Genomic DNA, 22,413 nt, shown 5'->3' with positions numbered 1-22,413 from the left:
AGGGTCCTGTGAACAAATTACTAAGATACTAAGGGTTCTGTGAATGAGTTTAAGATCCTCTAACTGTAGATATGATCAGTGTTTATCTATATTATCAAATTTTTTTTAAGAACTTGATTTTTAGTGGATGTTTATACTCTTATATGAATATGCAATGCTTTACTGAACTCTCTCTGCTTGTTGAACATTTAAGTTTTTCCTAATATTTTGATAATATGTGTAATACTAATAGCTGTTGTTGTGTCTAAATCTTGGTCCTTAATATCTAATTTTTTCCTTAAAATAGCGTCTTATAAGTTAATTTGCTGTGTCAAAGGGTATTAGTTGTTTAAGGCTCTTAGTATTTATAACCTAATTTTTTTCATATATAGTTTTCTCCACTACTACTAACAATATATAAAAAGTGCCCCTCATCTCAACCTCAGTGGCTGTGAATGTTCTTTGTCACAATTTGACAGTTAAAATGGTTTCTGCTTTAGCATGATAGTAATTAGAGCTGTTTCTCTATGATTTTCCTACATCTGAGCTAAAGATCTTACCAGTCTTACAATTTACATCTCTCTTAGCTCCTAGGACCTGTAGTTCATGGTTGAGGTACCACCCCTCTTCCAACCTCACTAGTCTTTACCCATTTTATAGTTGGTAATTATTTTTGACTTACTAAAAAGCAGGAAGTTTATGCTGGGCATGGTGACTCACACTTGTAATCCCAGCACTTTGGGAGGCCAAGGTGTGTGGATTGCTTGAGTCCAGGAGTTCCAGACTAGCCTGTGCAACAAGGGGGAACCCTGTCTCTACAAAAAATACAAAAATTATCCAGGCATGGTGACATGCACCTGTAGTCCCAGCTACTCAGGAGGCTGAGGTGGGAGAAACACCTGAGCCAGGGAAAGTTGAGGCTACAGTGAGCCGTGATCGCACCACTGCACTCAAGCTTTGGCGACAGACTGAGACCCTGTCACCAAAACAAAACAAGACAGCAGCAAGTTTTCCTTGGAATATTTTATATTTATCTAATCTTGTCATCTACATTTTTCTACTTTTATGTTAAAGATATGTTCTACAATATAATTTACCAGGAAGTTTTCTAGTCATCTTAATTTCCTACTCTTAATTTTTATTGGAAGAATGGGTGATTTTTTTTTTCACAGATATATGTATTATTCTGAAAAGTAGTGAAGAATAAACAAAGTTTCATGTTGTGTTTTGGTGTAGAAATTGTTAAAAGCATTTTAAAAAATATCAGGCCAGGTGTGGTGGCTCACCCCTGTAATCCCAGCACTTTGGGAGGCTGAGGCGGGTGGATCACGAGGTCAGGAGATCAAGACCATCCTGGCTAAGACGGTGAAACCCTGTCTCTACTAAAAATACAAAAAAAATTAGCAGGACGTGGTGGTGGGCGCCTGTAGTCCCAGCTACTCGGGAGGCTGAGGCAGGAGAATCACTTGAACCTGGGAGGCAGAGGTTGCAGTGAGCCAAGATGACGCTACTGCACTCCAGCCTGGTGACAGAGTGAGACACGTCTCAAAAAAAAAAAAAAAAAGTTTCAAACTACTGGAGAGAGGAGAGTGCAAATCTAGCTGTCATTTAACACTGGGAAGAACAGGCCAGGCGCGGTCACTCACAGGTAATCCTAGCAATTTGGGAGGCCGAGGCGGGCGGATCACCTGAGGTCAGGAGTTCGAGACCAACCTGACCAAATATGGTGAAAACCCATCTCCACTGAAAATACAAAAGTTAGCCAGGCGTGGTGGCGGACGCCCTTAGTCCCAGTTACTTGGGAGGCTGAGACAGGAGAATTGCTTGAACCCGGGAGGCAGAGGTTGCAATGAGCTGAGATTGCGCCACTGCACTCCAGCCTGGGTGACAGAGCGAGACTCCATCTTAAAACAAACAAACAAAAAAACTGGGAAGAACACAACTATGCTGTTTATCGTGTGTGGATTTGTCATTCTGGCTTTGTGCAACAGAAAAACCAATATTGTACAAATAAGATGTTTATTTTCCTCTTGTAATGAAAGGTCCAGAGATGGGGCATGCTGGGCTGGTGCAGTTGTGCCAGGATATTAACAAGTATTCACCTCCTTTCCTCTGTCTGTTCAGTGGTTTTTGTACATGTGGTCCCAAATGATTGTTGTGCCTCCAGGTATTTCTTTCACATTCTAGGCAGGAAGAAGGGGAAGAGGCAAAGGCTGAAAGGCAAAAGAGACTGTGCCAACCAAATGGTAAGCAAATGCCTTCTATGGATTAGAGGAACACAAGGGAAAACAGGTTGTGAATGGCTCTGGGGAAGCCGGTCAGTAATAGTCTCTGCCACAGTGTGGAACAAAGGGTTCAATGAAAGGTGGGAAAGAAATCTTTGAGTTAATGTTAAGCAGTTAAAACCCACATTCTTAATGATAAGTACAATTTATGAACTATAACTGCCTCCCACACTGTGTAAAGACTTTTCATAATCAACCAAAACACATTTTGTTGACTTTCATGTCCATATAAGTATAAAGACTTAACATTTAGGATAATTTTTTTTAAGCAAAGCCTTATAATGCTGATGTTGTCCTTATCTTTTTAGATAAGTGATAGGAAAACACCACAGAGAAATTTGGTATTTATAATAGTGAAGAGAACAGAGTCGTATTAGATTTTACCTTTGCTCTAAACCGATTAGCCAAGCCTCCTTGTTTAGTTTACTGTCACAAAGACATTTTCTTTTTCAGCATTTGAATAAACAGTATTTTTTGGGGACTAAATGATTTGAATAATGTTTATTCCCTCTTAACAAACTACTCATATTTTCCGTTCTCGGGGAAGGATTTTTGCTCCTGATTCCTAGTAAATATACATACAAAGGAAAAACAAACTGTGATGTACCAAAATCTTTTGAAAACCTATTTCAAATCTCAGCTAATAAATACTGTCTAGCAGTGGGATTTTGGTAGTTAAATAATCTCTCTGTATCTCAGTTTCCCCATCTGTAAGATCTGTTGGATGACAAAATACTCCTCACTGTTGCGAGGAGTAATTGAGTCAAAATGTATAAAAGTCTCCAGCAAAGCATTAGTTTATTTATTCGCTAAATCTGTATAGAGGGGTTTCAATGATAAATTTCCCTGAAGGTTAAGTTAGTAAATAGAAAGGGTAGATATTGAGTAAAAATTATAGTCAGTTTTTTGAGAGTGAGGATTAATCTGGTTAGATTCAGCAGGAAGATAGAATTTTATCCACATCTGTAATGAATTGTTATAAAAAAGTATTCGCCATGAATGTCCATCCCTCGCCTGTCGCGGCGGGTGGATCACCTGAGGTCAGGAGTTCGAGACCAGCCTGGCAACATGGCAAAACCCCGTCTCTACTAAAAATACCAAAATTAGCCAGGCATGGTGGCACGCGTCTGTAATCCCAGCTACTCGGGAGGCCGAGGCAAGAGAATCGCTTGAACCTGAGAGGCGGAGGTTGCAGTGAGCTGAGATTGCGCCACTGCAGTGAGCCGAGATTGTGCCACTGCACTCCAGCCTGGGTGACAGAGCAAGACAACAACAAAAAAAGTTTATTATATTAGGAAAGAAAAATTGGTTTGATGATGGGCTCTTTTACTTTAGCCTTGAAAATAAAGAAAAAAGGTAAAGGAGAAGACCTTATCTTTTCTCAAATTAAATTAAAAAAATAAATAAAGGGCCAGGCACGGTGGCTCACGCCTGTAATCTCAGCTCTTTGGGAGGCCGAGGTGGGTGGATCACGAGGTCAAGAGATCGAGACCATCCTGGCCAACATGGTGAAACCCTGTCTCTACTAAACTTACAAAAATTAGCTGGACATAGTGGCACGTGCCTATAGTCCCAGCTACTTGGGAGGGTGAGTCAGGAGAATTGCTTGAACCCGGGAGGCAGAGGTTGCAGTGAGCTGAGATCATGCCACTGCACTCCAGCCTGGCAACAGAGTGGGACTCCGTCTCAAAAAAAAAAAAAGTTTAAGAAAAAATTAGAAAACATGCTGGGTGGCTGGGCTTGGTGGCTTATGCCTGTAATCCCAGCACTTTGGGAGGTTGAGGTGGGAGGATTGCTTGAGGCCAGGAGTTCAAGATCAGCCTAGACAACATAGCGAGACCCTATCTCTAAAAATAATAATAGTAATTATTATTATTTAAAAAACCAAGCTGGGCACAGCGTGTGTGCCTGCAGTCTCAGCTACTCAGAAGGCTGAGGCAGGAGGATCGCTTGAACCCAGGAGTTTGAATTCAGCCTGGGCGACATAGTGAGACCTTGTCTCTATAAAAAAAAGAAAAATTAGGAAACAAAGATAAGCAAAAAGAAGTAAAGTTATTCATAGATAACCATTATGAATGGTGTGGTATGTTTTTCTACACTTCTTTCTCAGGAAATACCTACTTTTCTCCAAAATGCGATCATATTCTACATACTTTTTAGTAGCCTGTATTTTACATTTTACAATATATAATGAATATTTTTCCATTTTACTAAACCTTCTTTTCCAATAGTTGTGTTCTGTCCTTTTTTCCTAAAGAAAATCTATACCATTTACATCTACAACCCTTCCATCAATAATATCTTTAATTATATGCAGTTATTCTTGTGAGTATGGGTAAAAATCTGCTTTCTGACCTTCTTTCCTCCCAAAATCACTGTTCTACATTTTTCTTTTCTTTTACTTTTAAAATTTGATTCTATTTTTCTTTTTTTCCATGACAGATCAGAACCAGTGTTCTACATTTTGTTTAATTAATTAAATTTTTTTTTTTTTTGAGACGGAGTCTCACTCTGTCGTCCAGGCTGGAGTGCAGTGGCGCGATCTCGGCTCACTGCAACCTCCGCCTCCCGGGTTCATGCTATTCTCCTGCCTCAGCCTCCCAAGAAGCTGGGACTACAGGTGCCTGCCACCATGCCCGGCTAATTTTTTGTATTTTTAGTAGAGATGGGGTTACACCATGTTAGCCAGGTTGGTCTTGAACTCCTGACCTCGTGATCCACCTACCTCAGCCTCCCAAAGTGCTGGGATTACAGGCGTGAGCCACCGCACCCGGCCCTTGTTCTACATTTTTAATAACTATAGTCTGTATACGTGTACCTTTATTTGTTTAACCAGTTACTCTGTTGATTGATGCTTATTTATAACTTTTTATTATTATAAATAGCACTGTGATCAACAGATGCCCAGTTAAAACTTTGTTTTTCTGAAAGAGAGAACTTTCTAAAGTAGAAATATGTAGAGGGATAGGAAAGAGTATGTAAATCAAAATGTACTTTAATTTGTCATGATAATTACTATAAAATCTCAAAGTGAATCTGTGGATCAATTTCTTATTACTATATTGGTTTACATAAAGTAGGAGTTTTAATAACCTATATAATTTATTTTTTATTTTTTATTTTATTTTATTATTTTTTGAGACAGAGTCTTGCTCTGTCACCCAGGCTAGAGCGTAGTGGTGTGATCCTGGCTCACTGCAACCTCTGCCTCCCAGTTTCAAGTGTTTCTCATGCTTCAGCCTCCCCAGTAGCTGGGATTACAGGCACCTGCCACCACGCTGGGCTAATTTTTCTATTTTTAGTAGAGACGGGTTTTCTCCATGTTGGCCAGGCTGGTCTTGAATCCAGACCTCAAGTGATTTACCTGCCTCCGCCTCCCAAAGTGCTGGGATTACAGGCGTGAGCCACCATGCCCAGCCTAAGAACCTATATAATTAAAAACTTAAAAATCTCCTCTTGGATGTACTTACGGGTAGCAGTATAAATACAACATAAGCGTTTAGAGCTATGTGGAATCTTATCTGGTTCAAATTGCTTGCCTCAGAAGAAGTCCAGAAATATACAATGCCTTCCTTAATATCACATAATATGTTTCAGCATCTGATATATTGGTGCTGAGTACATGAATAGCTATATATTGGTTTTTCTAACTCCTACCCCAACGTTTAAGTCTGTAACAGGATTTATAAAGATAATGAGAACTACAGTTGCTCTTTGAACAAAATTTGAACTGTGCAGGTCCACTTATACCTGAACTTTTTCTGATAAGTATGTAGAAACATTTTTTGGAGATTTGCAACAATTGGAATAAATTGGTAAATGAATTGCATTGCTTAGAAATATGGAAAAAATTAAGAAAAAATTAGGTGTGTCATAAATGTATAAAATGTATGTAGATACTAGTCTATTTTATCATTTACTACCATAAAATAGACACAAATCTATTATAAAAAGTTAAAATTTGGCCAGGCATGGTGACTCATTCCTGCAATCCCAGCACTTTGGGAGGCCAAGCTGGAAGAATTCCTTAAGCTGAGGAGTTTGAGACCAGCCTGAGCAACATGGTTAGACCCTGTCTAAAAATAAAGTTAAAATTTGGCTGGCATGGTGGCTCACGCCTGTAATCCCAGCACTTTGGGAGGCCGAGGCGGATTAATCACAAGGTGAAGAGATTGAGACCATCCTGGCCAACATGCTGAAACCCCGTCTCTACTAAAAATACAAAAATTAGCTGGGCATGGTGGCGCATGCCTGTAGTCCCAGCTATTTGGGAGGCTGAGGCAGGAGAATCTCTTGAACCCAGGAGGTGGAGGTTGCAGTGAGCCAAGATTGTGCCACTGCACTCCAGCCTGGTGACAGGGCAAGACTCCACTTAAAAAAAAAAAAGTTAAAATTTATCAAAACTTAGGCACACAAACACTTAAAGACCACACATGATGCCATTTGCAGTCCAGAGAAATGTAAACAAATGTAAAGGTATAGTACTGAATCATAACTACATAAAATTCACTGTTGTACATACTGTACTACTTAATATAATAATTTCATAGCCAATTCTTCTTGCTATTGCTGTGAGCTCAAGTGTTGCAGATATATGCTTAAAATGCTATGTGATGCTAATCATCTCCACATAAGCAGTTTGTCTCTCTGGTAAGTTGGATGTAGCAGTAAAAAGTGATCACTTGTGGTTCTTGTGTATTTTTCATCATGTTAAGTGGAATACTGTAAAGTTTGAATAACACCATGGCACCCATATGGAGTGCCACTAATCATGCTAGAAGTGCTCCCAAGAAGCAGAGAGAAGTCATGACATTAGAAAAAAAAGTTCAGTTCCTTGATATGTACTGTAGATTGAAGTCTGCAGCTGCAGTTGCTCACCATTTCAAGACAAATGAATACAGCATAAGGATCATAAAAAAAAAGAAAAAGAAATTTGTGAAGCCATTTCTCCAGCTATGCCAACAGGTGTAAAAACCTTGCACTTTTTGCTAAATAACTTTCTATCTTGTATTGAAAAGATACAGCTTCTCTGTGGGTGCAGGATTGCTATAAGAGAGGCATACCTATAGATTCTAATGTGATTTGAGAAAAAAAGAATTCATATGACACCTTATAGCAAAAGAAAGGTGAAGGATCTAAAGCTGGAGAATTTTATGGCAGCCAAGGATGGTTTGATAATTTTGGAAAGAGATGGCTTTAAAATTGTCAGGATAGGCTGGATGTGGTGGCTCATGCCTAGAATCCCAGCACTTAGGGAACCTGAGGCAGGAGGATCTCTTGAGACCAGGAGTTTGAGACCAGCCTAGGCAACATAATGAGACCCTGTCTCTTAAAAAAAAAATTAGCCAGGCATGGTGATGCAAACCTGTAGTCCTAGATATTTGAGAAGCTGAGGCAGGAGGGTCACTTGATCCCAGGAGTTTGAGGTTATAGTGAGCTATAATCTTGCACCACTTCACTCCAGCCTGGGCAGCAGATCAAGAGCCTGTCTCAAAAACAAACAACAACAACAAAAAAACAAAAAACAGGCCGGGTGTGGTGGCTCACACCTGTAATCCCAGCAATTTGGGAGGCCAAGGTGGGCAGATCACGTGAGGTCAGGAGTTCAAGACCAGCCTGAGTAACATGATGAAACCCTGTCTCTACTAAAAATACAAAAATTAGCCAGGTATGGTGGCGCACAACTGTAATCCCAGCTCCTCAGGAGGCTGAGACAGGAGAATCATTTGAACCTAGGAGGCAGAAGTTGCAGTGAGCCGAAATCACGCCACTGCACTCCAGCCTGGGCAACAGAGCGAGACTACATCTCAAAACGAAACAAACAAACAAAAAAACTGCAAAACCCAGTCAAGATAACAGTAAATGCAGCAGATAAGTTCCCAGATGCCAATAAGGAAATCACTGAATTATGGAAGCTCAAAACAATAAATTCCTGCCAGGTGTCATGGCTTACGCCTATAAATCCCAGCACTTTGGCAGGCCAAGGCAGGAGGATCACTTGAGCCCAGGAGTTTGAGACCAGCTTGGGCAACATAGTCAGACCCTGTTGCTACAAAAAAATAAAATAAAATAAAATAAAATATGGTGGCACGTTACCTAGAGTCTCAGCTACTTGTGAGGCTGACGTTGGAGAATCCCTTAAGCCCAGGAGGTAGAGGCTACAGTGAGCTGTGATTGTTCCACTGCACTCCAGCCTGGGTGACAGAGTGAGACCTTGTTCCCCTCTCCAAAACAAACAAACAAACAAACAAACAAACAAAAAAAACATTGAGGAGAAAGGATATCTGCCTGAATAGGTCTTTGTGTGTTTGTTTGTTTTAGACAGAGCCTTGCTCTGTCACCCAAGCTGGAATGCAGTGGCACAATCTCCACTCACTGCAAACTCTGCCTCCCAGGTTCAAACGATTCTCCTGCCTCAGCCTCCCAAGTAGCTGGGATTACAAACATGCACCACCATGCCCAGCTGATTTTTATATTTTTAGTAGAGACAGGGTTTCACCATGTTGGCCAAGGCTGGTCTCGAACTCCTGACTTCAAGTGATCCGCCCGTCTGGACCTCCCAAAGTGCTGGGGATTACAGGTGTGAGCCACCGCGCCTGACCCTGAATAGGTTTTTAATGTGGACAAAAGGGCCTTATTCTGGAAAAAATGCCACAAGGAACATTAATTAGTAATGAAGCAAGCCCCAGGATTTAAGGCAAGAAGGGATAGAAGGATAGAATTTTACCATTGTGTGCAAATGCAGTTTGGGTTTATGATTAGGACTGCCCTTATCTATAAAGCTGCTAACCCCTGAGCCTTGGAAGGAAAAGATAAACACCAGCTGCCAGTCTTTTCATTTTACAAAAGAAAGTCTGGACAATGAGAACCCTTTTTCTTGATTGGTTCCATCAATGCTTTGTTCCCTAAGGAAGTACCTTGCCAATAAGGGACTGCCTTTCAAAGTTCTTTTGGTATTAGACAATGCCGTGATCCCCCATAGCCCAATGAGTTCAACACTAAAGGTGTTGAAGTGATCTATTTGCCCCCAAACACATTTCTAATTTAGCCTGTAGATCAGTGGGTCATAAGACCTTTAAGGCTCATTACACGCGGTACCCTATGGAAATGATTGTCTACATTATGAAAGGGAAACCCAATAGGGAGAACATCATGAAAGTCTAGAAGGATTGCACCATTTAAGATGCTGTTGTTACAGCCACAGAAGCCATCAAGCTCAAAACAATACATTCCTGCTGGAGAAAACAGTGCCCAGATGTTGTGCATGACTTCACAGGGTTTATGACAGAGCCAGTTAAGGAAATCATGAAGGAAATTGGGGGTATGGAAAAAAAGATAGAGTGAAGGGTTTTAAAATACAGATCCGAGAGAATTAAAGACCTAATAGATGGCACACCAGAGGAATTAATAAATGACTTGATGGAGATGAGTGCTTCCGAACCAGTATCAGATGATGAGGAAAAAGACACACAAGAAGCAGTATCAGGAAACAAATTGATGTTAGACAAGCTGGCAAAATGGTTCTGATTATTTAGGCTGCTTTGGACTTCTTTTACAACATCTCCTCTTCTATGATACAGACACTGAAACTAAAGCAGACGGAAGAAGGAATGGTACCATACCAAAACATTGCTAGAGAAATGAAAAAGCAAAAAAGTCAGGCAGAAATTATGATGTATTTCTTTTTATTTTCCTTTCTTTTTTTTTTTTTTTTTTGAGATGGAGTTTCGCTCTTGTTGCCCAGGGTGGGGTGCAATGGCTTCATCTCGACTCACGACAATCTCTGCCTCCCCGGTTCAAGCGATTCTTCTGCCTCAGGCTCCCGAGTAGTTGGGATTACAGGCATGTGCCAGCACGCCTGGCTGATTTTGTATTTTTAGTAGAGACGAGTTTTCTCTATGTTGGTCAGGCTGGTCGCCAACTCCCAAACTCAGGCGATCTGCCTGCCTTGGCCTCCCAAAGTACTGGGATTACAGGTGTGAGCCACCGCGCCCGGCCTATGATGTATTTCTATAAAGTTACACTAAGTGTGCCTGCCTCTTCTGTCTCCCCTTCTACCTCCTCCGCCTCTGCCATCCTTGAGACAGCAAGACCAATTCCCCTCTTTCTTCTCAGCCGACTCAATGTGAAGACAATGAGGATGAAGAACTTTATGATGATCCACTTCTACTAATGAATAGTAAATATATTTTGTCTTTCTTATGGTTTCCTTAGCATTTTCTTTTCTGTAGCTTACTTTATTGTAAGAATACAGTATATAATAAAAATAACATACAAAATATATGTTAATTGACTATGTTATCAGTGAGGTTTCCAGTCAACAGTAGGCTATGAGTAGTTAAGTTTGTGGGAGTCAGAAGTTGCATGTGGGTTTTTGACTGTATGTGGGGTAAGCGCCACTAAGCCCTGTGTTGTTCAAGGATCAACTGTTTGCCTGTGGAGCAAGCAGTGATCTCTAATGAAGGGAGACTGATGAAGGCAAATTGGTTATCAAAAATTGTCAGAATGTACTTTTCTATAAACATTCTAGGATATTGACTGATTGATGAATTAGTGCATTTTCCATAAATGTTTGTTTAGGGCCTTCTAGCCAGGGGCTTTTTTTTTTTTTTTTTGACAATTCAGTGGTTTTTAGCATATGCACAGGATTGTATAATTGTCACCATTATCTAATTTTAGAACATTTCATCACCACAAACACTCTGTACACATTAGCAGTCACTCCTCATTTCCCTGGTATCCTCTAATCAACTTTTTGTGGCTTGTCTATGGATTTGTTTATTCTGGACATTACGTAAAAATGAAATCATACTATATATGTTATTGTGTGTCTTGCTGCTTTTACTCAGCATAATCAAAGTTCACCCATATTGTAGCATGTATGGGTATATCATTCTTTCAGATGACTGTGTGGATATATCACGTTGTATTTATCCATTCATCAACTGATGAACATTTGATTGTTTCCACTTTTAGGCTATTATGATTAATGCTGGTATGAATATTTTTGTAGAAGTTTTTGTTGGGCCATATGTTTTCAGTTCTCTTGGGTATATATCTAGGAGTGGAATTGCAGCATAATATGTTAGCTGTTGATGTTTAACCTTTGGAAGAACTACCAGCCTCTTTCCCAAAGCAACTGTACCATTTCACATTTCCACCTGAAATGTATGAGGGTTTCAGTTCTCTACATCCTTGTCAGCATATGGTATTGTCTATCTTTCTGATTTTAGTCATCCTTGTGGGTGTGAGGTGGTAGCTTACTGTGGTTTTGATTTGCAGTTCCCTAATAACTTATGATGTTGAGCATTTTTTCATGTGCTTAGTGACCATTGCATATATTCTTTGGAGAAATACCTATTCAAATTCTTTGCTCATTTTAAAATTGGGTTGTATTTTTATTGTTGTAAGAGTTCTTTTTATATTCTTAACACTGTGCTTTTATGTGATGTATAATTTGCAAATATTTCTTGTTTTTTTTGAGTTGCCTTTTCACTTTCTTTTTTTCCTTTCCTTTTTTTTTTTTTTTTTGAGACGAAGTCTTGCTCTGTCACTCAAGCTGGAATGCAGTGGTGTGATCTTGGTTCGCTGCAGCCTCTGCCTCCCCAGCTCAAGCAATTCTTCTGCCTCAGCCTCCCGAGTAGCCGATATTACAGGAGTGCACCATCATGCTAGCTAATTTTTGTATTTTTAGTAGAGATGGGGTTTCACCATGTTGGCCAGGCTGGTCTCGAACTCCTGACCTCAGGTGATCCACCTGCTTCGACCTCCCAAAATGCTGGGATAACAGGCGTGAGCCACCGTGCTCAGCCTGCCTTTTCAATTTCTTGATGATTCACTTCTTTGGTTTTGTGATTCACTTTGAATCACAAAAGTTTTTAATTTTGATGAAGTCCAATCCATCTCTTTTTTTTCTTTTGTTGCTTGTGCTAAGAAACCACTGCTTGATCCAAGGTTGCAAAGATTTACTCCTTTGTTTTCTTCTTAGAGTTTTGTGGTTTAAGCTCTTATATTTAGGTCTGGAAGTGCTTTTTTTTTTTTTTTTTTTTTTTGAGACAGAATCTCGCTCTGTCACCCAGGGTGGAGAGCAATGGTGTGATCTCGGCTCACGGAAACCTCCACCTCCTGGGTTCATGCGATTCTCCTGCCTCAGCCTTTGGAGAAGCTGGGATTACAGGTGTGTGCCACCACGCTCAGCTAACTTTTGTATTTTTAGTAGAGATGGAGTTTCATCATGTTGGCCAGGCTGGTCTCAAACTCCTGACCTCTAGTGATCTGCCTGCCTTGGCTTCCCAAAGTGCTGAAATTATAGGTGTGAGCCACAGCACCCAGCTCAGATATTCTTAGTGTTTTCAAATTTAACTTTGTTGTGCTTTTACTTGATGTGGAAATTTGCAACACTTGAAGTAAAGCTATTACACTCCGAAAAGTTGTGCAGCAAATTTAACGAGGGTCCTTGCCCTATATTTGTCTGCTGTTCCTGCCCCTACCCAAAGTTAGTACTCTGCATTGTGCTGCCTCCTCCCATGTCATCTCTCAGGCTATGGATGCAAAGTGTCATTTTATTTTATCCTTTTAAAAACATCAGTTACCCTGACCAGAAGGAAAGAATTTAGTATGTTGGTATAATGGTGGTACTGTAGGCCGCAGACTGTAGGAATAGTGTGCTGCAGGTGAGCAAGTGAAACTTCATTCTTAGATTAATAATTTATGATAGCTATTAGTGGGAGATAGATTGCTTATATGGAACAGACTCAAGATTATTGTTTAGTCTATGCAGAGGAAGCAAAATGTATAAAATTGTGGAGGAAAGAACAACAGCAAGTCATTCAGGATGTCTAGAGCAAATACTCAGGATGGAGGTTGGAGATGCGTTTGAGAGAGAGGGAGAGCATGATAATGTGTGCCAGGCTATAGAATTTGGTGTTTAACCTGATGGAGAAAGGGAGTAATAGATTCCAAGTGGAATAAATTATTTTTGTTCCCAAAATGGAAATAGTGATTTTTTTTTTCTGATTGTAAAGGGAATACATGTTTGTCATAACACGCAAACAAGTAATAAAAAAATAGGCAGTGAAAAGTCCCTGTAATCCCATTCACTAGAGATAACCACTGCTTAACAGTTTGCTGTATAGTTTTACAGAGGAGAATTTTGTGATCAGTTTTGCAGCAGTGTGGTTGGTGGAAAGGACAAAAGTTGGATGACATTGGAAGTAGATGGCTGTTAGGTCCAAATAGGAATGACGAGGACCTGTTTCTTAGTGGTAGCTGTGGGGGTAGAAAAGGTGCAGAACTGGGGAAAAGTCCAAGGGATTTATTTAGGAGCTAGGATTCAGTGATCAGTTTGGCAACTGAGTGAAGGACTGATAAGTGGCCAGGATGAGAGTTGATTGATTTCCCAGAACCTGGGACCAAACTGTGACATCATTTGAGCAGGCATAAAAGGGACAAATAGCAGTTGTTGCCAGCAGCATAATTTCAGAGTGGAAAGTCTGTCCTTTTGTTCTTATTTTCCTCCTGTGTTTCTGGGTTTATTTAGAAGGGGAGGGTACAAGTAAGAATTCAATTTTGTTTGGACAGATAAAAGCTATTATATCATGCCCTTATCTCTAATTGTTTCTTTTATTAGTTGAGTATAGCAGGTTTCTTTGAGAAATTCCTTCTGTTTTGGTGTGTAATTATAGCATGAGCTTTTAAACTTCACAAAGTTTATCTTGGAATCTTTACAATTTTATTCTGGGGAATTGGGATTGCGGTGGGGCGAGGGAGCCACTTTGGCAAGTTACTGACAGAGATTCTGTGACTCTAAAGTAAGAGCTGATTGTATCTCTGAATAGGTTTTTTTTTTTTTTTTTTTTTCATTTGAGACAGGGTCTCACGTTGTCACCTAAGCAGCGACATGATCTTGGCTCACCGCAGCTTCCACCTCCTGAGCTCAAGCAATCCTCCCACCTCAGCCTCCTGAGTAGGTGGGACTACCAGGATGTGGCAACACGCCTGGCTAATTTTTGTATTTTTTTGTAGAGATGGGGTTTCACAATGTTGCCCAGACTCGTCTTGAACTCCTGAGCTCATGCCATCTGCCTGTGTTGGCCTCCCAAAGTGCTAGGATTAGAGGTGTGAGCCACTGCACCCAGCCCGAATCGGGTCTTGCTTTCACCAAGTTCTGCTGTGTTTCTTATTACTGGGAACAGGCAGCTGTCTGATATAGTTTGGATATTTGTCCCCTCCAAATCTCAGGTTGGAAATTGATCTCCGGTGTTGGAGGTGGGGCCAACTGGGAAGTGTTTGGGTCATGGGGGCAGATCCCTTATGACTGGCTTGGTGCTGTCCTAGGTAATGAGCGAATTCTTGCTCTATCGGTTCCCAGGGAGATCTGGTTGTTCAAAAAGAATCTGGGATATCCCTCCTCTCTTTCTTGCTCCTTCTGTTGCCATGTGACACACTGGCTCCCCTTCCCCTTGTGCCGTGATTGAAAGCTTCCTGAGGCCCTCATCGGAAGCAGATGCTGGTGCCATGTTTCTTATATGGCCTGCAGAACCATGAGCCAAATAAAATTCTTTTCTTTATAAATTAGCCAGTTTGAGGTATTCCTTTATAGCAACGCAAAATGGACTAATACACTAATATCTCATACATTTTCTGTCCTTACAACTTTTTGGATGGTTAATCAAGATTATGTGCATAAAGAACTACATAATGTTATGTAGTAGGCACTAAAAGACACTGGCTTCTTCTATCTTACCTAAGAACAAACTTGAGATTATAAAAAAATGAAAAGTTAAAATCTCTTTCTTGCAAGTTTCATTTTTCCTTTAAAAAATTTTAAAAGTATATCTAAATGCCACCTCCTGTCTGCTTTCTCATCTCTGGAAGATGGGAAATCTTCCAGAGATGAGAAATGTCCATGATACTCCTCCTTTGCACTCATAGTACCTTGGAACATTCTTCTTTCAAGCAGCTCATCATTCAGTATTTTAATTGTGCAGTACAATGCCTGGCACATAATTGATCCTCAATAAATATTTGTTGTAGAGATGTCTTGAAATGAGATAAAATGTTCTCCATTGCCTTCTCTTGAACAGCTGAACAACCGTACTGAAAAAAATAGGTTTGTTTATCGACTCAGAAGCTTGGTTTGTTTTGGAAGAAAAATGGTATTTTGTTAGGAAGTTTAGGTATTACCGTCTTAAAATAAATTTAAATAAAAAAATAAAAAAAAATTCTGATGTCTTCTGATATATACCTTGATAGAAGATTTTATTTGTGTTGTGATTTGAAATGAAGGCAACAGTGTGACTATTTTTTTTTTTTTTTTTTTTTGAGACAGAGTGTCACTCTGTCACCAGGCTGGAGTGCAGTGGTGCGATCTTGGCTCACTGCAACCTCTGCCTCCCAGGTTCAAGTGATTCTTCTGCCTCAGTCTCCCGAGCAGCTAGGATTACAGGTGCATGCCACCACGCCCGGCTAATTTTTGTATTTTTTTTTTTTTTTTTTGAGATGTAGTCTCACTCCGTCGCCCAGGCTGGAGTGCAGTGGCGCCATCTCTGTTCACTGCAACCTCCATCTCCTGGGTTCAAGTGATTCTCCAGTCTCAGCTTCCCGAGTAGCTGGGATTACAGACATGTGCCACCACACCCAGCTAATTTTTATATTTTTAGTAGAGACGGGGTTTTGCCATGTTGGCCAGGATGGTCTCGATCTCTTGACCTTGTGATCTGCCTGCCTCGGCCTCCTGAAGTGCTGGGATTACAGGTGTGAGCCATCGCGCCTGGCCTAATTTTTGTATTTTTGTAGAGACAGGGTTTCACCATGTTGGCCAGGCTGGTCTCCAACTCCTGACCTCAAGTAATCCGCCCACCTCAGCCTCTCAAAGTGCTGGGATTACAGGTGTGAGCCACAGCGCCCAGCCTCCTTTAAGTGCTTGAGAATATGAGATTTTAAAAAATTTATTTATTTATTGTAGAGATGGGGTCTTACTATTTTGCCTAGGCTGGCCTCAAACTCCTGAGTTCAAGTGATCCTCTTGCCTCAGCCTTCCAAAGTGCTGGGATTACAGGCGTGAGGCACCGTGCCCAGCCAAGGTCTTTGAAGTACTTAAGAATGACTGTTTCTCTGAACTTCATTTATTCATCTAACATTTATTGAGTTCTTCTTTATGCCCTAGTCTAGACCTTGTGCTAAGGGCTATGGAAAGTCAAAGAGTTACAAATGGTTTCCTATCCTCAAGGCCTTTCACTTTAATGCCAGAGGAAGACCAAAACATCTCCACATTACATTATAGTTTCATAGGTAAGGTAAGCACAAAGGAACATTGTCCATTCATATTTGGTACACGAGTTTGTTGTTTATGCCTGTGTATAGGGTGAGTGCAGCAGGAAAGCTTTTTGGAGGAGCTGAGACTTGAAGGATACATGGAGAAAAACTGGGGAAAGGCATTTATTCCCAGCAAAGTGTATATACCTGTGCAAAGGCAGGGTGGTATTAGAAGTCTATAATTGGTTCTTTATGGCTGGAGGTAAGGCTGCAGATACAAGCAGAGGTCAAAGGAATCATGAAAGATAAGGAATCATGTGCCAAGATAAGGATTTTGACGATTCTGATTTGTATTTTAGAAAGATCACTGATACAGCAGTGTAAAGGTGGGTATATTAGATTTAGGTTCACCTACAATACAAAACAGGTGGTCTCAACAAAATAGAGGTATATTTCTCACACTGAAGTCCAGTTTTGGCATGATGACTGTAGGATCATCAAAGACCTGAGTTCCTTCTGTCTGCTTGACTGTCCCTTGGCACAGCTTCCATTACCCTTATTGTCCAGAATGACTGCTGGAGTGCCATCCACCATATTTGAACTACAGACACACTTCTAGCTAAGTTCCCTTTAAGTAGCTATCTTGGAAGGGTCTCATCCAGTGACTTCCACTTCTAGCTTATTGACCAGTCGTAGCAGCGAGGAAGGCTGGGAAATGTACACTTTCACCTGGATACATGCCACCCAGAATAAAACCATGGTCTGTTCCTAAGGAAGAAAGGGAGAATGGGTGTATACTAGGCAGCCAGTAGTGTTGCCACAAAGAGGATGGATAATGGAGGTAGGGAGAACAATTTAGTACAATTTACCCAAGTAGTAATACGTGTGATTGCTTACACAAGACTGGTTTGGTTAATAATGCAAGAATTGAAACTCTGTAGTAACTCTGAGTAAAAGCCATTCTGCTGGGAAACCTAGAGGACTCCAGTGGTTATTTTGATAACATAACTGTTTTAGTGGGGCAAAAATTGTACTTTAATTATTTTAACCTTTGAATTAAAAGACTTCCAATTAAACTTTTAGTAAAATTAAATCAGTACTAAAGAGAATTAATGTTTTTAAGAAAGACATTGATAGGAATTCCTTTTTAAAAAAAGTGTATAGTATGATTTTAAAAACTATATGACAATATACATTAAATGGGTTTACAGTGGTTTTTTGGGAGATGAAATAATTTTATTTTTCTTTTTTGCAATTCCTTTTTAGATTTTCTATACTTAGCACATGTTACTTTTTTAAAAATTGTGATAAAATAAACATAACAAGAAATTTACCATCTTAACTATTTTTAGGTATACAGTTCAGTGGCATTGAGTACATTCATACTGTTATGCTACCATCACCACCATCCATCCACAGACCTCTTTCATCTTACAAATCTGAAACTCTGGACCTATTAAAGAATAAGTGCCCATTCTCCCCTTCCGCCAGCACATGGCAACCACATTCTGCTTTCTGTCTCTATGAATTTGACTACTGTACCTACCTGATGTACATGGGATCTATAGTGTTTGTCCTTTTGTGAGGGCTTATTTGACCTAGCATAATGCCTTCAAGCTTGTTGTAGCATGTGTCAGAATTTCCCTCCTTTTTATGGCTAATATTCTGTTACATGTATATGCTACCAATTGTTTGTCCACTCATCCATTAAGGGAAGCTTGGATTGCTTCCACATTTTGACTACTGTGAATAATGGTGCTACAAACATGGGTATAGAAGTATCTCCTTGAGTCCCTGCTTTTCGTTCTTTTGACTCCATACCCAGAACTGCTGGATCATATGGTAATTCTCTGTTTAATTTTTTTGATGAACCGCTATACTATTTTCCATAGCAACTGCACAATTTTATGCTCCTGCCAACAGTACACAAGGATTCCAGTTTTTCTACGTCCTCACCAACCCTTCTTATTTTATTTTATTTTTTAGTTTTTCCTTTTTTAGTTTTTTGATAGTAGCCATCATAAGGTATGAGGTCGTATCTTATTGTATTGAGATTTTAAAGTTTACAAAATGTTTGAGTGAGTTATGTAACCAAATGACAGCAAGTTTAAAAAACTGAAATACTTAGTCTTGCTACTCTTACACCAATATTATTTGTTATTTGGATATATTGATTTTAAATTTTAAGGCCTTTTGTTTTGAAAAAGTTCTAATTCTTTTAGTTTCATATCACATTTCTCATTTTGTTACATATTTTATACAACATCATTTTAATTGGAATTTTCTGAGAAAATGTTGCATATGCTGAGGAATATATAGCATGATTGAATACTTGAGAACACATATAATTGTTTGGCTTCTTACATATAGATAGATGCCGGTTTGTATGATTTTAATTTCATAGCCTGGATGATGTGGTGACGAAGAACATGTTTCTGGGAGTGGTCTGGGTTTAACTTGCCACTTCTGGCTGCTTGCTTTTGGGCAAGTTTCTTAAATTCCCTGTGTCTCATTTCTTCATCTTTAAAGTATAATAGTACCTATCTCAGAGTTGTGAAGACCGAATGAGTTAGTGCTTGTACAACTCTTAGAACTGTGCCTGGCACATCAAACATTCTATGTAAGGCTTTGCTGCTATTATTGTTTTAATGGATGGGAATTTATCTCTTTGGTTTTCAGGATTATATGTAATATTCAAGTAGTCAATGTGTTTCAACATAGTATGTCAAATGCACTTAACTTAGAATGTCACAAGCACTGCTTTAGAGGAGGGTGCAGTCTAGAAGGCTGTTTGGGAATTAAGAGAAGATACAGCTGAGGCTGGGCATATTGCTAAATTAGTAATTTGATATAATCATCTCTTGGGGACTGTGCTCTTCTGGCTGCCATTTAGCTTTCACAACTAACTATTCTAGGCTCTTTTGGCCAGCTCAAACTTTTGATTGCTTCTTCAGGCTTCCTTACACAGCTCCCCAGATTATTTGGCTGGGCAAAGAATATTTTTCTCTGGTTCTTTTTTTTTTTTTTTTTTTTTGAGACAGAGTTTCAGTCTTGTTGCCCAGGCTGGAGTGCAGTGGCGCGATCTCGGCTCACTGCAACCTCCACCTCCCAGGTTCAAGCGATTCTCCTGCCTCAGCCTCTCGAGCAGCTGGGATTACAGTTGCACGCCACTGCGCCCAGCTGATTTTTGTATTTTTAGTAGAGGCGGGTTTTTGCCATGTTGGCCAAGCTGCTCTTGAACTCCTGACCTCAGGTGATCCACCTGCCTCAGTCTCACAAAGTGCTGGGATTACAGGCATGAGCCACTGCGCCTGGCTATTTTCTCTGGTTCGTAGTTAACAACTTTTGTTAAGTCGCTAATTTAAATAGAATGCACTGGCTTAAATTTTTGCATAAAATAGCACTCTGTGATTTATAACATTTTTCAAAACCTTGTTTCACTGATATTCAGTATAAATCTGAGAGATGGTGAAGGTGTCCTCATTGAACAACTCTGTTTATACTGAGGGATTAAGTGCCTGATGTCACAAAGCAATTAAATGAGCTACCTTGGATTTGAACTCAAGTCACCTGGCTTCAGGGCCAATGTTTTAAAATACTGTTTTTTCCTTGACGTGTCATCAGATTTTAAGACAATACTTTGTTCCTTCTTTCCTAATTATTTGATGATACTTTTAAAGATTTCTAAATATTCCATGAAGATAATATGCCTCTCTCTTTTAAATTTAACAGCTGATAAAATTTATCTGATTCATTTTTCTCATACATCAGCTATGTTTTGTAGTCTTTTATCCCTATTACCAGAAAAGAATGAAATAAAATCTGAGATCTAAATATTTTACCTGATTAAATCCTTAATTTTTTACATGAATGTTTTCTGAAAAGCCTTTCATATTTCATGATTATTTTTATTTTGATATTGGAACAAGGTAGATTTCTCCCATACTGCCTAGCGTATGTAGTACCTTGCTTATTTCAACATTACTGTCAGAATTAAATTAAATTTTGCCACTAGAATAGCTTTACAGTGCTACTTTCTCCTTTTTTCTTTTACGTTCTCCTCTTCTAGGTCTGTTTTTAATTGCTTTTCTCCGATATTCCCAATAATTTCTGGTTCTAAGAAGAGAATGTACCTTGAGCTGCAGGGTTTGCCATTCTCTATTTTGTGAAGTATATTTTTCCACCTAATTTCTTTTATTTTTTCTTTTCTTTCTTTTTTTGAGATGGATTCTCGCCCTGTTGCCAGGCTGGAGTGCAGTGGTGTGATCTTGGCTCACTGCAACCTCCGCCTCCAGGGTTCAAGCAATTTTCCTGCCTCAACCTCCCGAGTAGCTGGGACTACAGGCGCGTGCCACCACACCCAGCTAATTTTTGTATTTTAGTAGAGATGGAGTTTCACCATGTTGGCCAGGATGGTCTCGATCTCTTGACCTTGTGATCTGCCTGCCTCGGCCTCCCGAAGTGCTGGGATTACAGGTGTGAGCCACCGCACCCAGCCTATTTTGTATTTCTTTTGAAATAGGGTCTTGCTCTGTCGCCCAGGCTGGAGTGTAGTGGTGTGATCAGGACTCACTACAGCCCCAACCTCCTGGACTCAGGTGATCCTCCCACCTCAGCCTCCCAAGTAGCTGGGACTACAGGTGTGCACTGCCATGTCCAGCTAGTTTTTGTATTTTTAGTAGAGATGGGGTTCGCCCTGTTGTCCATGCTGGTCTTGAACTCCTGAGCACAAGCAATCCACCGGCCTTGGCTTCCCAAAGTGATGGGATTACAGGCATGACACACTGTGCCCAGCCTTTAATTTGTTTTATATTCTTTATATAATTGTCCCTTTATCTGTGGTTTTGCTTTCTGCTGTTTTAGTTACTGACTTGTGGTCTGAAAATATTAAATGGAAAATTCCAGAAATAAAGATTTCGTGTTTCAAATTGTACCCATTTTGAGTAGTGTGATGAAATCTTGTGCTGTCCAGCACTGTCCTCCTCTGTCCCTTTGGGGACATGAATCATCCCTTTGTCCAGTATATCTATGCTGTAGACACTACCTGTCACTTAGTAGCCATTTTAGTTATTAGATTAAAAAACAGTGTGTATAGGGTGTCTGGTACTATCCCAGATTTCAGGCAGCTACTGGGGGTCTTGGAACGTATTCCCCATGGATAAGGGGGGACTACTGCATATGTATTGGCTCTCACATAATTTAAAAAGTTGAATTGTTACTTTCAGTGTATATAAATTCATACTTTATTGCTGCATTAGTTTTTCCAATAGTATAAATTGGTTCTTTTGGTAAGAATATAATTAGTTAAGGCTCAACTTTTGGTCTTTTCATACAATAAGCTGCATTATATATAATTAATTGTGAATGTTACCTATATATTGTTGATATGCTCATTGTCAAATCTAAAATCTGAGTTCCTTGGCAGATATGTAGACTTGTGATAGGCATTTGGCATTTTATGTTTTGGGCAGTGTAACTTTAAATCTACATAAACTTCTCTGCCTTTTGCCTCTGCTGTGTTCATAGATTCCAGGAGGGCTTCGTGTATGGACCTCAAGCGTTGGAGGTAGCAGACTTTTCAGCAGAAGGTAAAGCAGAGTATTGCCTTCTGGTGTCATTGTGTGTGTGTGCTGGGGTGGGTATGTGACAGGTGAGAGCTTTTCACAAGTGTAATCACTAAGTAATTTATAATGATGCATTAAATGATTCACTTTCATAAAATTTAAAACCAAGATAATACCCGTACAATTGTATTCAGTATTACTAAAATTCATTAAAAAAAGTAACATTTAGATAGAACTAAAGACTCTAAATTTCACTTCTTTGCCATTAAGAAATAGTAGGAGTGAGTAGGAAAACAGCATTAGTATAATGTATGCTATATACCATGTAA

General features: G+C 39.8%; 1 protein-coding gene across 10 annotated transcripts in view; it reads left to right on the top strand.

Annotated features, from left to right (window-relative positions):
• The window catches only part of CDK19 (cyclin dependent kinase 19), a 206,037-nt gene that overhangs the window by 20,318 nt on the left and 163,306 nt on the right, over positions 1-22,413 (top strand). For 3 of the 10 annotated variants that reach the window (XM_055114056.2, XM_057302576.2, XM_034962702.3), the window contains exon 2: positions 22,047-22,108. The exons of 5 other annotated variants lie outside the window; for them this stretch is intronic. In XM_055114056.2, the coding sequence (XP_054970031.1) occupies positions 22,047-22,108 (62 nt within the window). Of the gene's footprint in view, positions 1-2,171; positions 2,226-22,046; positions 22,109-22,413 lie in introns of those variants that run through there. 2 more of the 10 variants (XM_055114058.3, XM_055114057.3) reach the window with 1 other exon arrangement.

This window comes from Pan paniscus, chromosome 5 (genome assembly GCF_029289425.2).
Source record: "Pan paniscus chromosome 5, NHGRI_mPanPan1-v2.0_pri, whole genome shotgun sequence".
Classification (NCBI taxonomy): domain Eukaryota; kingdom Metazoa; phylum Chordata; class Mammalia; order Primates; family Hominidae; genus Pan; species Pan paniscus.
This window is presented reverse-complemented; position numbering and strand designations above follow the sequence as displayed.